This window comes from Notolepis coatsorum (genome assembly GCF_963971535.1).
Source record: "Notolepis coatsorum genome assembly, chromosome: 3".
Taxonomy (NCBI): Eukaryota; Metazoa; Chordata; class Actinopteri; order Aulopiformes; family Paralepididae; genus Notolepis; species Notolepis coatsorum.
In genome coordinates this window covers 19,002,389-19,017,045 of record NC_140167.1, presented here as the reverse complement: position 1 = coordinate 19,017,045, position 14,657 = coordinate 19,002,389, and the positions used below count along the sequence as shown (strand labels likewise).

The window sequence follows — 14,657 nt, the reverse complement described above, 5'->3', positions numbered from 1 at the left end:
GGGGAGGCCTGGGGAGGCCTGGGGAGGCCTGGGGTGCACAATGGTTGCAAATCGCTGACCTAGATGACTTTGCATTCACTAATGAATACATGCAGGCCATTGTGACTGGCCGACATACAAGTCAAACACTTAAATGTTTTTAATCAAAACTAAATATGTAAAATAGATCAAATACATTACATCTCTACACGCCAACATGTGACTACAGTCTTCTCCAGAGTCAGACAAGAAGATCGATACCAATTTCCTCCCTGTGTGTTCAGTAGAACGCTATTCAGCTGCAAGTTAGCCCATCTTAGCACAAATGAATGGACGCGGATACGGACCATCTAGCATCATTGTTGGCAAAAAAAACACCTCTCCCCGAGTTTTAAGCTAGGCTAGTGGTCCGTATCCACTTCCATTAATTTGTGCTAGGCTAGCTTGCAGACAAATAACTCTACAAAACGCACAGCGAGGAAATTGGCATCCATATTCTTGTCCGACTCTGGAGAAGACTGTAAGCGCATTTCCCATGTTGGCGTGCTCCTTTTAACCATTGCTGGCATGAATGACACCCATCACATGTGGATAACACTCGATTTCAAATCTTTGGCACCACACACTTGCAGCAATACAGAGATAATTTGAGCATAACAATAGTTTTCCATTTGAGGTCATAAATTACTAGCATGAGACAAAGCATCAAGTTTACAGACACTTTAATTGAGACATGAGTGAACCTTAACCATGTGAGCATTTACATGGACCCCCCCCAATAATCTACTTTAAAACAATACAAAAGAAAAATGGAGTATTGCAGTGAAGCTGTCTTGAAAGATACATTATTTACACTGAAAACAAACGCTACGTTAATTCTTTTCAGGAGAAAAACATGATGAAATAAATAAGACTAGAAATGCTCTTTGTCCACATTCACAGCATGACAAATCATATTCAACTCGTTAATGTTGGCCCCATATGGCCAGAATAGACTGTAGATATTAGTAAGTAATTCAGTGATTATTGCCAAAAGCCTTACTCTATACATTATAATATTCAATACATACTCTGTATTTTGTTAAAAAAAAAAAAAAAAAGAAAAAAAAAAAAAGACATTTGGAAACTGCTACTTGGATGATTGTACAGCTTAAATACTTCTAGATATATATATATATAATTTTTTTTACCCTTTTGTTCATAGCTTTAACTCATTGGCAACTTTGGAAGCAATGTTTTTGAAAGCGATGGATGATCCGGATATCCTCTTGAAGCGCACGCCGTTGAGGGAGAGCCGCGGCAGCTTGCACACCTCCATCTCCCACTGCACCAGGTTCTCCGCGTGCCCGTCCCCGTGGACGCAGAGGAGCAGGAAGCTCTCCTGCTGTTCATAGTCGCAGTTGTTGGCGTCGAGCACCTTGCGAATCTCCCGCATGATGTCACAGGGCTCCATGGAGCTGGTGGTCCTCATACTCCAAGTGAATCTGAGGGAGCGGGGCTTACTGTCTTTATTTTCCCCCTTTTGATCCACAGGTACATGGCGACTGTCGGGGAGGAGGATGAGACAAGCGGTTATAAAAGTTCTGTATACTGTCCATGTATATATGTATGCGTGTATATATGTTTAGGTTGACAATGAAGCAGAAAGGACATGCAATGGTAAGTTAATAGAGCAGCACACACAAGTACAGCACCATGCAAACTAGAAAAGACCACAGTTATGGTGAAGGCACATCACAAAGTAAAAAAGAAAAATAAGAAGAAACCTGACCCAATCTTTCACATTCAAGCATACATTTACAAAAAGAGAAGCGGACAGAAGATGGTTCTATGCTTTTTAGAACAAGGCAACGTGCGGTTGACCCCCCCCGACTGACTGGTACATGTGTTCAAATGTACTGGTAGATGTGTTCACCTTATCACCAACTTTACTCACGTTAGACACTTTATATTTAGTAGCAAAGAGATTTGCACTACAATTCATACCTCATTGCACCTTACCCTAAGTTTGTACCTCATCCCATTTCTGCATTGTACCTCACCGTTACTCTTTTTACTCTGTATTGTATATACTATGTATATTGACTGAACACTTTTTTTTTTTTTACGTACTTTAGACTTTTTCTATTTTATACTTTTTATCTATTACTGTATGGAGCACACTCCCAGGGGCTCATACAGAAAAAAGCATTTCATGATAAAGTATTCTGTATTTTACTATGAAAATTAATAGTGTCTGGAACTGCCGAGCAGCGCGGTGTTCCTCACCTTGAGCCCTCAAGTCTCCCGTTTCTCTCAAACTCGGTTGAGACTCTGGGAGCGTGAGGAAATGAGGGGACAAAAGAAGAAACAGATGTGGATTGTGCACGACAGCCATGGTTTTTATATAGAGGTACAAGTGAATAGGAATAAAACATTTAAAAAAGGGAAATTGTGTGATTATGAGTTGTAGGAACAATACGCCAACGAAAAAAAAAAAAAAAAAAAAACACCACCTCTCTAAAATAGGAGGATTTCCCTCCTTTAGGCATCAATGGTTATGAGAAAAACCAAACTCCTTGGGTGATTATTCGTCACCAATGTCCACGATTTCAAGTATTTGTGAACCAACAATCAGGAAATGGAATAAAATTGTACACAGAATAAAAATCTAAATGGAAATAAGACATGATGACATGATGCTAACTTAAAACAGTAGCATAATGACAGATTGATCAGAGCACCTCCACATGCACCGTACTGAATGTTACTGCCACGGCGTGCACACAGACGGCATATATATGAGGATGATGATGATGGTGGAGGTGCTGTGAGGGGACACATGCAGGCTACTCTGGTCTGAGGGGAAGGTGAAAGAAAGCAGTCGTGTGCCTTTAACCCTTTCACCGCCGCACTACCAAAACGGTTAACCCCATTCACTGCGACAATACACGGAAGGTTAACCCTTTCACTGCCACACGACAGCCGGCGACCGTCGGTTTGTGTGATAGCAAAGGGTTAACCTTCCGTCGTGTGGCGGTGAACGGGTTAAAAGGGGGGAACGCCACCATCGTGTGGCAGTGAAAGGGTTAAGAATTCACAAATGTTCCCCCCGTTGCCCCAGGAGTACAGTTCAGTATGTGTGAACACGCACCACTCTCTCCTAAAGCTAGAGATCAGAGAGAGAGAGAACCCTCCATTTCGGTGATGTGACGAACGGCCCATAACATGTGAGCTCTTGCACACTCGGATTAGGTTTTTAATTCTGGTTCAGACCTAGCAATGCTAGAATACAAATTGTAGCATTTGGGTGCAAGAGCTCACACAATGTAGCCTCATAATGTCAGAGCCACAAAGCCCCATTCATTGTCTATAGACCTGTTCGCCGCTTAAACATACCGCGTTCGAGCCAATCAGCAATACCAACTGAGTCACATGACTACGTTCCCCTGGACCTGCGTGAGCTGCTGCGCCAAAAGAAGTACAATGGGGCTCTATGGAGAAACCATGGCACTCCCCTGACTAAAAGTGGTTTCAAACTAAAACGTCTGGATGTCATTTTGCCAAATCAGCATGGCTGTGAGTGTGAGTCTTTCACCTTTTACATATCTAGCTTTGGCATGGAGTGATTGTTTCGATCGCTAGTATGGCTAACAAATGCAAATATAATGTAGTCTGCCCCGTTGTTCTGACCAGGATTACGTTCCTTTTTGCCTCTGTGAACAGGTCTATGGAGCAGCCCGAGATTGGAGGGTTCTCTCCGCTCTCTAGCTTTGTGCCACGAATACTGACTGAGCTGTCCTGAGGCACAGTCAGAACATTATGTGCATTTTTAAGATGGGTGGCATTCCCCTTTACGGGGCAGATTTGGCATCTTCTGTCCTCCGTTACTTCCCCCTGCTGGCACTTAGTACTAAGTTTGTTACCAACACGGTGGAGCACTTAGTACTGGGTGATATAAGGAACTAAGTTTGTTACTAACATGGCTGCTGGCACTTAGTACTGGGTGATATAAGGAACTAAGTTTGTTACTAACATGGCTGCTGGCACTTAGTACTGGGTGATATAAGGAACTAAGTTTGTTACTAACATGGTGGAGCACTTAGTACTGGGTGATATAAGGAACTAAGTTTGTTACTAACACAGTGGAGCACTTAGTACTGGGTGATATAAGGAACTAAGTTTGTTACTAACACGGCTGCTGGCACTTATTACTGAGTGATATAAGGAACTAAGTTTGTTACTAACACGGCTGCTGGCACTTATTACTGAGTGATATAAGGAACTAAGTTTGTTACTAACACGGCTGCTGGCACTTATTACTGAGTGATATAAGGAACTAAGTTTGTTACTAACACGGCTGCTGGCACTTATTACTGAGTGATATAAGGAACTAAGTTTGTTACTAACACGGCTGCTGGCACTTATTACTGAGTGATATAAGGAACTAAGTTTGTTACTAACACGGCTGCTGGCACTTATTACTGAGTGATATAAGGAACTAAGTTTGTTACTAACACGGCTGCTGGCACTTATTACTGAGTGATATAAGGAACTAAGTTTGTTACTAACACGGCTGCTGGCACTTATTACTGAGTGATATAAGGAACTAAGTTTGTTACTAACACGGCTGCTGGCACTTATTACTGAGTGATATAAGGAACTAAGTTTGTTACTAACACGGCTGCTGGCACTTATTACTGAGTGATATAAGGAACTAAGTTTGTTACTAACACGGCTGCTGGCACTTATTACTGAGTGATATAAGGAACTAAGTTTGTTACTACCAGGGTGGAGCACTTAGTACTGGGTGATATAAGGAACTAAGTTTGTTACTAACACAGTGGAGCACTTAGTACAGGGTGATAGGGCTGTCCTATCGTCAGGGTTTTTCAAACGGACGTTCGAACCTTCGTTTTTAATTTAAAAAAAATTGAAAACAAAGAAAAAATTCAATTTTTTTTTTTATTATTTATACTCCAACTAAATCCTCAATTTGAATACGAAAGTGATGGTGACGTCTTGATGGAGTGCCGAGTGCCAAGCGGATGCAGATAGGCTACATCATTTATGATAAATGTTTTATAATTTGTTTTATAACGAGTCATATACTATAATATTAATGTAGCCTAATCTTTATCTGCAACTGTGAAGAAAAACCCCATTGGTTTAAACAGAATGAATACACACAAAAATAAAATATATATAAAAAAAATTTAAACATTTATTATTATTTTTTTTAAATAAAAAATGTAAATGTTGATTTAGAATTCAAATGCCAACGTAACAAACGAAGGTCCGAACGTTTGGGCTCAGCCCTACTGGGTGATATAAGGAACTAAGTTTGTTACTAACATGGTGGAGCACTTAGTACTGGGTGATATAAGGAACTAAGTTTGTTACTAACACGGCTGCTGCCACTTAGTACTGGGTGATATCAGGAACCAAGTTTGTTACTACCAGGGTGGAGCACTATTAGTGTGTTTACATGCACATTGATATTCCGATATTATTCAGGATACTCCAGTACTCAGTCTACGAGTTGGCTACATGTACATGCCATAATATATCCTGTTAATAACAGCAAGGATAAGCTCATAACTTAACTAGAGATGCAGAGTTTTCAGTTCCGATACGCTACCTGAATTTGGATATCTGCCGATACAGATACTGAACCGATACTAGAGCTCTTTTTTCTTGAACCACAAATCAATAAGTCTCGTCCTGATTGTCGTAATTTTGGGACTACCGTCTCTGGCACAGAAAGACCCGATATACATTTTCTTTGGAAAAAGGAACAATATGTTTTAATGCCACTACAAGCGCAGCAAGGGCATACATTGAAGAGACACACACACACACTGGAGAGAGAGAGACACGCACATACACTGGAGAGAGAGACACACACACACACTGGAGAGAGAGACAGACACACGCTAGAGAGAGAGAGACACGCACATACACTGGAGAGAGAGACACACACACACTGGAGAGAGAGACAGACACACGCTAGAGAGAGAGAGAGAGAGAGAGAGAGAGACACATACTGGAGAGAGAGACACACACACACTGGAGAGAGAGACAGACACACGCTAGAGAGAGAGAGAGAGAGAGAGAGAGAGAGAGAGAGAGACACATACTGGAGAGAGAGACACGCACATACACTGGAGAGAGAGACACACACACACACTGGAGAGAGAGACAGACACACGCTAGAGAGAGAGAGACACACATACTGGAGAGAGAGACACACATACTGGAGAGAGAGACACACACACTGGAGAGAGAGACACACGCTAGAGAGAGAGAGACACACATACTGGAGAGAGAGACACACATACTGGAGAGAGAGACACACACACTGGAGAGAGAGACACACACACTGGAGAGAGAGACACACATACTGGAGAGAGAGACACACACACTGGAGAGAGAGACAGACACACGCTAGAGAGAGACACACGCTAGAGAGAGAGACACACATACTGGAGAGAGAGACACACATACTGGAGAGAGAGACAGACACACTGGAGAGAGAGACACACACACTGGAGAGAGAGACAGACACACGCTAGAGAGAGACACACATACTGGAGAGAGAGACACACACACTGGAGAGAGAGACACACATACTGGAGAGAGAGACACACATACTGGAGAGAGAGACACACACTGGAGAGAGAGACACACACTGGAGAGAGAGACACACATACTGGAGAGAGAGACAGACACACGCTAGAGAGAGAGACAGACACACGCTAGAGAGAGACACACGCTAGAGAGAGAGAGACACACATACTGGAGAGAGAGACACACACACTGGAGAGAGAGACACACACACTGGAGAGAGAGACACACATACTGGAGAGAGAGACACACACACTGGAGAGAGAGACACACACACTGGAGAGAGAGAGACACACACACTGGAGAGAGAGACACACACACTGGAGAGAGAGACACACATACTGGAGAGAGAGACAGACACACTGGAGAGAGAGACACACATACTGGAGAGAGAGACACACACACTGGAGAGAGAGACACACACACTGGAGAGAGAGACACACATACTGGAGAGAGAGACACACACACTGGAGAGAGAGACACACACACTGGAGAGAGAGACACATACTGGAGAGAGAGACAGACACACTGGAGAGAGAGACACACATACTGGAGAGAGAGACACACACACTGGAGAGAGAGAGAGAGACACACGCTAGAGAGAGACAGCGACGCACTGGACAGAGACACACACACGCTAGAGAGAGACACACGCTAGAGAGAGAGAGACACACACTGGAGAGAGAGACAGACACACTGGAGAGAGAGACAGACACACTGGAGAGAGAGACACACACACTGGAGAGAGAGACAGACACACGCTAGAGAGAGAGACACACATACTGGAGAGAGAGACACACATACTGGAGAGAGAGACAGACACACGCTAGAGAGAGAGAGACACACATACTGGAGAGAGAGACACACATACTGGAGAGAGAGACACACACACTGGAGAGAGAGACAGACACACTGGAGAGAGAGACAGACACACTGGAGAGAGACACACGCTAGAGAGAGACACACGCTAGAGAGAGAGAGACACACATACTGGAGAGAGAGACACACATACTGGAGAGAGAGACACACACACTGGAGAGAGAGACAGACACACTGGAGAGAGAGACAGACACACTGGAGAGAGACACACGCTAGAGAGAGAGACACACATACTGGAGAGAGAGACACACACTGGAGAGAGAGACAGACACACTGGAGAGAGAGACAGACACACTGGAGAGAGACACACGCTAGAGAGAGAGACACACATACTGGAGAGAGAGACACACATACTGGAGAGAGAGACACACACACTGGAGAGAGAGACAGACACACGCTAGAGAGAGAGACACACATACTGGAGAGAGAGACAGACACACGCTAGAGAGAGAGACACACATACTGGAGAGAGAGACACACATACTGGAGAGAGAGAGAGACACACGCTAGAGAGAGACAACGACGCACTGGACAGAGACACACACACACAAAGGAGAGATGCACACACTAGAGCAGGGGTGGCCAACCAGTCAGAGACTAAGAGCCACAAAAAAATGACTGTGGTACCACAAAGAGCCACACCATATACCAGCGTTTCTCAACCTTTTTTTTCAGTCACGGCACCCTTCATGTGTTTATAGGTCTCACCCTCTGGCCTCTGAAGTTGCTAATGTCTTTTTTATTTGGGCCTCACAGGGTTAAAAGTACCCTGTGAGACCCACGGTTGCAAAATTACAAAATCACTTTTAGCCATTTAAAAAAATAATGTTTATTTAAAAAATGTTAAAGGGAACTATTTTACTATTTCTTTCACTATTTGGGCACTTTCTACCTCAAGATCTTAAGCCGTTTTGAGGCTGGGCTCCAACCACTGTGTGGCCTGGTGCCAACTGCCACATCAACTGCCACATTATTATGCAGCTGAGAAATCTCTGACATCACAGATATGCACATTTTCAGATGACTCAGTTCAGTGAGGGTGAATATTGTGAGAGGAGAATTGGAAGAATTCGCCAATATGAGAATTAGAGACATATATCCTATTAATATAAGTCCACATAGCTAAGAAACAATGGTAAACACTGAAAAAAGCCATTTATAAGATAGTTCCCCTTTAAGCACATGTATAGTCAATTGGTCCTGTTGTTCAGCCTCACAATGCTATTTGATAGTAAATGTGTTTATATGTCCCACCCTCTGGCCTCTGAAGTTGCTAATTTCTTTTTAATTTGGGCCTCACAGGGTTAACCTCTTAAGCCCGAGATATACAGTAAAAGTGTATATTTTCAGCATTATGTTTGTTTACCAATTATTTTAACTGTTATTAGTGAAATATAAGATTATAGAAATCTCAGGGCATTGAGTCGGAAACCGGCGCATATTGACAGGAGGAAGTGGCACAGCCAAAAGTGAGTGGTCTTTTGAAGGAAGAGACTCAGGGCTTTCAAATTTCGAAAAACTACCCTACCCAGCTCACACCAGCCCCTGTCAATCATCTGACTTCTGGATTTACTTTTTAATTTCTCTTATTTTTTGGGATTATCTCCCACAAACCTGAACGTTATTGCCATAAAACAGAATGCAGTTAGTTTCTCTACCTTTCTGTGAACGTCTTGCAAAAAACGGTGTTGCAATATGATGAAGAATGGTGGAGAAATTTACATTATAAAAAAGATGGCAGAATTCAGTACTATCTACAAAACTTCTGTTTAATCAGCTTCCCTTTATTCATTCGCTTAGATTTTTCAGGTCTGGTCAATTTTAGCATGGTGTTATTTACAGTCAAAGATAATTTTCTTTTTAAATAGAATTGATATTCTCCTTTGGTTCATTACAATTTACTCAAGCCTAGTAACAGACACACTATTTCTGACACTGATCCATATATGTCCCTAGATTCAGATACCAAGAACATGCAAATGGACCATTTAAAAAAAATTTGTAAATGTGTATTCTACGTCCTTATGGAATGAGTAATTTTTTTTTATGGGTGGAAGAGCCGCACATTGACGGGCAAAGAGCCGCATGCGGCTCGCGAGCCGCGGGTTGGCCACCCCTGCACTAGAGAGAGAGAGACTGAGAGAGAGACACACTGGAGAGAGACACACTGGAGAGACACACACTGGAAAGAGAGAGAGAGAGAGAGAGACACACACACTGGAGAGAGAGAGAGAGAGAGAGAGAGAGAGAGAGAGAGAGAGAGGTGGAGAGACACTGGAGAGAGAGACACACACACACTAGAGAGAGAGACACACACACACTGGAGAGAGAGATAGAGAGAGAGACACTGGAGAGAGAGACACACACTGGAGAGAGAGAGAGAGAGAGAGAGACACACACACAGGAGCCCATTTACCTCTGTGTTTTAAGGTATTTTGATTCCAAATTTCCATGGACATATTACATTTGCTCATATACAGGCAGGGATTCGGAGAGAGAGAGACACACTGGAGACACACACTGGAGAGAGACACACACTGGAGAGAGAGAGAGAGAGAGAGAGACACACACACACACACACACTGGAGAGAGAGAGAGAGACACACTGGAGAGAGACACACTGACACACTGGAGAGAGACACACACTGGAGAGAGAGAGAGAGACACACACACACACTGGAGAGAGAGAGGTGGAGAGAGACACTGGCGAGAGAGACACACACACACACACTAGAGAGAGAGACACACACACACTGGAGAGAGAGATAGAGAGAGAGACACTGGAGAGAGACACACACACACACACACACACAGGAGCCCATTTACCTCTGTGTTTTAAGGTATTTTGATTCCAAATTTCCATGGAAATATTACATTTGCTCATATACAGGCAGGGATTTCCCCAAACAATGGTATAGGGGCACATCCCCACTATGACAACGCACCAGCACCACCATGTGGTTTAAAAATAAAAATAATATTATTATTTTAAGTGAAAGCTTGGGGCCAGCTTAGAAACGGACACATTATTGTCTAATATGTCCTCTATATTCCACTGTGTGCTTGTGTGAGTGTGTTCGTGTTCAATGTCAAACTATTGGTTAACCTTATACACTTATAATAACCTATGTTTGATATTTTATTGAAATTGTGTTTTCAAGTTGCAGGAAATTCCAGCCCCCTAGTTGAGACTCAGCACCATCTTGCGTTTAGAATGCCCCTTTTTCCTCCATGTTGGAGGGGACGACCGTTTGAAACTATGTTTGCCATGTGTCGATATACGTGAGAAATACACGAACAAAAATGTTATCATTTCATGTCGTCTCATCACTGGCACGCTGCAGTGGAGTGGTAATATCTTGTTTTTTTCTTTTTTGCCTTTCTACCTTTTTCTCCCATCCCCCAATTTAATCGTTATGCCAATTCTCTCCCTGGCAGTTGCGTGCACTGCCCTACCGTTGGTCTGGGGAGGGTGTGTAGACGATCACATGCCTCCTCCGCTACATCGCCAGCCGCTTCTTTTCACTCGACAGTGAGGAGTTTCACTGGACTCACACCCTCACCGGCTTCCCACCAGCTAACACTGCCAATTGGGTTCATAGGGACGACTGACCAAGCCGCTGTACCGCTGACCGCTGGATTCGAGCCCAGAGTATCTGCGGTGGTAGGAGAGTGCAAAGACCTCTATGCCACCCAGCCGCCATGCTTTTCTAATGTTTTACCATGTTTTACCATTTCTCTGCAACGAGATTAGCAATTTTCTTTCAAATGTGGTTACAGCCAGCCATGTTGAAAGAAAGACAACTACACAAACATTCTGTGCAAACCCTCCGTGGATTAGTATCCAGAATATTAATGTGCGTATAAACGGACTCACTAAGGCACTGCAGAGTGCTGCCAGGCTAGCCTGTAAACAGCCATGGATTTGCTAACCATGGCCGTTTAAATCCTTAGGGGACACCTGAGCAGGTCCCATGGTAGCCAAGAAACACCTGCACACTTGCACTCTTTTACTTGCAAGAAAAAAAATGTCTAGAATCATCGGATATGGTTTCAACTTTCTCATGACCTCAGTAAAAATCGCTAGCTTGCAAAATCTCCCAAAATGAGCAGAGCAGAGAAACGCAAACAAACTTTGTAACAAGGTTAACAATCTAAAATCGAATCTAGCGCATTGCCTGGATAACCGCGACGAATGGAGAATCGATTGAAATCTAAGCTCGACCCCCAACAGTCTAAATCTAATCGCCTCGTGAGATTCCCAAAGATTGCCACCCCGACTGACAAACACAACATCTTTCAGTCATGCAAACCTCCTCAACAACTCAACGCTCAGTTCAAGACGAGCTTGGGGCTAAGCTTCAGAGAGTCCTCGGGTCTCTGATGAGTGTGTTGAGGTCAGTTCAGGGGATCAGCATAGCGCGCATGCGGACTAGCATCGGGGGAGAAAGGAGGGGTGGGAGGAAGGGGACCGTGAAGGTTTGTGTTCTAAAGCGTTCACAACAACAGAGGGTTAAGACAAGCCCTGGGCGGGGGGGCGGAGTCTCGGGACAGGAAGGGGGACCGTGGATGTGGAAACGCTCGCACACACACACACACAGAAGGACAAAGGGTACCCAGAAGGGGCGTGTGTGTGTGGCCTGGGGGCGGAGTCCCGGGACAGGAAGGAGGACTGTGGATGCAGACACGCACATAGGAGGACAAAGGGTACTCAGAAGGGCGTGTGTGTCGTGAGGTCATTTCCTCCACTGACAGAGTTCTCCGACTCTGGGACGGGGACGGGGGGGGGGGGGGTGAAATGATCCCTTACTCTAGATCTCCATCTGCGCCTTCCTACAATTCCCTATATCTTCTGCTCTTGCATCTGGAAGAAAAGATGGATTCTGAAAACAAGCTTGTATTTTAAAAACATGATAAGAGAGCGAGAGATACAGAAAGAAAGAAAGAAAGAAACTCCAATGTAAATATATGATCGTAGGCCGTAAATGGAAGGATGACGAAGAGGAGGAGGAAGGGGTGGGGGAGAAGAGAGGAGAAGAGCGGACTGAAGACTTACTAAGAGTCTTTGCTCCCTGGACAGAAGGGACGGCAGGCCCTGATTTGGCTGTCTGCCGTTTGGCGGGGTCAATACTGACCCTGAGGAGGAGGAAGAGCAGTGAGAGGGTCAAAGGTTAAAGGGCACAGAAAGGTCAGGGGGGCACACACACACACACAGAGACACATTCACGCAGAAGAACTGAAGAGCGGAAGGAGTGGAGATGGGGAGAGTGAACCTAACTGCCTGAGAGAAGGGTAGAGACGACGGGGGGGGGGGGGGGGGGGGGGTCAGAGAGTTTCTCGGTGAGCAGACAGACTGCAGGATGTGATCACATTTAGTGGAAAGTAGAACCAACAGATGAATGGGGTGAGGGAGACTGGATGAGGGGGGGGGGGGGGGGGGTGGGGGGGGGGGGGTGAAATTTCAAAAGGTGGAAGGGATCACGGGGACGATGGCCTTACCGACGGTTGATCTAGAATTGTTGCGAGGGAACAGTTTGGACCCGTCAACTACCGCATTAGCAAACACCGCAACAGGAGGTAAAAACATGGGCCCTTTTAGAACGCCATCGTTGTCACTTTGAAAACCGACTATAGGTGGCAGCGCAGCGGCCTGCCTGGGACAGAGGACGGATGGAAGGGGTTTGTATGTCCACTCCCACATGAAGACCAGCCGGCCGAGCCGCCACTAGATGGCGACGCTGCGTGTGAAGACGAGACCTTGTAAACACCTTGTACTATAATGTCCTGTGTAAGGCCTCTCTCCCCGAGGTGAAGTTGTCCTTGAGAGCCGATTACAGATCAACCTCCCCCATTTCCTTTCATAGCATTAACCCTTCAGTGGGGAAAACGGCAAAAACAGACCACTGTGTATATGAGCGACTTCGTGTGGTCGAGCACCCACAGAGAACCGTGACCAGAGGTGTGCGTCGGCTAATTGATGAATGGTTGAGTACGATGAGGAATCATTGTAAATGATGCAATGCATATTAAAAAAAGGTTCAGGAACATGAATAGCTCCTAAAAAAAGAAAATACAAAACCCAGTAATCTAGCGCTACTACATGACAGAAAAGAAAAACAAATGTATCATGACTAGACAGGTCATTCTCAGTCTACCAAAATACATAACAGAGAACGTTTCCACTGTTAAGGCACATATTTAAGGCACATATTTTAGTGCACAATTAGAACGACAAAGTTACTTGAGTTCAATAGTAATCAACAATTATGTGGTGAATAACAAAGAACAGTCGATAGCAGCGACTGCAGAAGTGTCCCCACCCCCCAAGCATGCATTGGTGATTGATTAGTGGAAAAGCTTATTTTTTTTTGACTGTTCAAAAAAAAAGTTCAGCCGATTGTTGTTGAAGGTGCTGTATGTGGTATTTTCTTTGTTAAAATAAGTGGTCTACATGTTAATAGCTCTAGATTCTGATAGCAATCACTCATATAGTGTCAGTAACATGGGTCTCCCAGTCCCTCTGCGCTCTGCAGTAAACACAAAATAATAATAATCTTTACCGGCAGGGCGGAGGGACTGGGAGACCCATGTTATCAGGGATGGCCGTCAGAATGTAGAGCTATTTAACACTTATTTTAAAAAGAATATCACTTACATCATCTTTAAGAAGAAGGAGCCAACCCGTCTCTTCACTCAATCCGAATCATAGCCACACGGTGACACAAATCTCTGCAAAGCGGTGTGTTAGTGAAGCACCAGCAGCCCACTTTACAGTTCAGAAGAATTGAGTTAGAGGTTGTTTCTGTTATTTTATATAGAGCAGAGGGCAGTACAGAGTCCTACCTTTTGGCAAACCTGAATGACATGTTTCTACAACAGAATCAGACAAAGAAACAATGAGAATGATGAAGGGAGAGGGGGGGGGGGGGGTATTATGAGGAATCTGAACCATCAAACAAAAATGGGGTGATTGGAATCGGCAACAGTGAAGAGGGGGGAGATTCACAATTAAGAAAAGATAGTGATTTCAATTCCTCATTTCAGATCAGTCATTCCAGAAGTGGCCATCGGTAGCGTGGATGCCTGCCAAGACCTTCTATCGCTGCCAACGTCTATTTCCATATAGCGGTCCGGGACCGGGGTGATTAATACTTCATAAAGGCCACTGCATTGCTTTATAGACTCGATGCATT

General features: G+C 44.4%; 1 protein-coding gene across 9 annotated transcripts in view; it reads right to left on the bottom strand.

Annotated features, from left to right (window-relative positions):
- LOC311226210 (MAP/microtubule affinity-regulating kinase 3-like) overlaps positions 1–14,657 on the bottom strand; it is an 84,723-nt gene continuing 70,066 nt past the window's right edge. For 3 of the 9 annotated variants that reach the window (XM_084311588.1, XM_084311590.1, XM_084311589.1), the window contains exons 16-18: positions 14,308–14,334; positions 2,248–2,292; positions 1–1,523 (exon numbers count right to left, since the gene is read on the bottom strand). In XM_084311588.1, coding sequence (XP_084167714.1) covers positions 1,178–1,523; positions 2,248–2,292; positions 14,308–14,334 — 418 coding nt within the window. In that variant the 3' untranslated portion in view covers positions 1–1,177. The remainder of the gene's footprint in view (positions 1,524–2,247; positions 2,293–14,307; positions 14,335–14,657) is intronic. The other 6 variants (XM_084311592.1, XM_084311594.1, XM_084311591.1 and 3 more) reach the window with 3 other exon arrangements.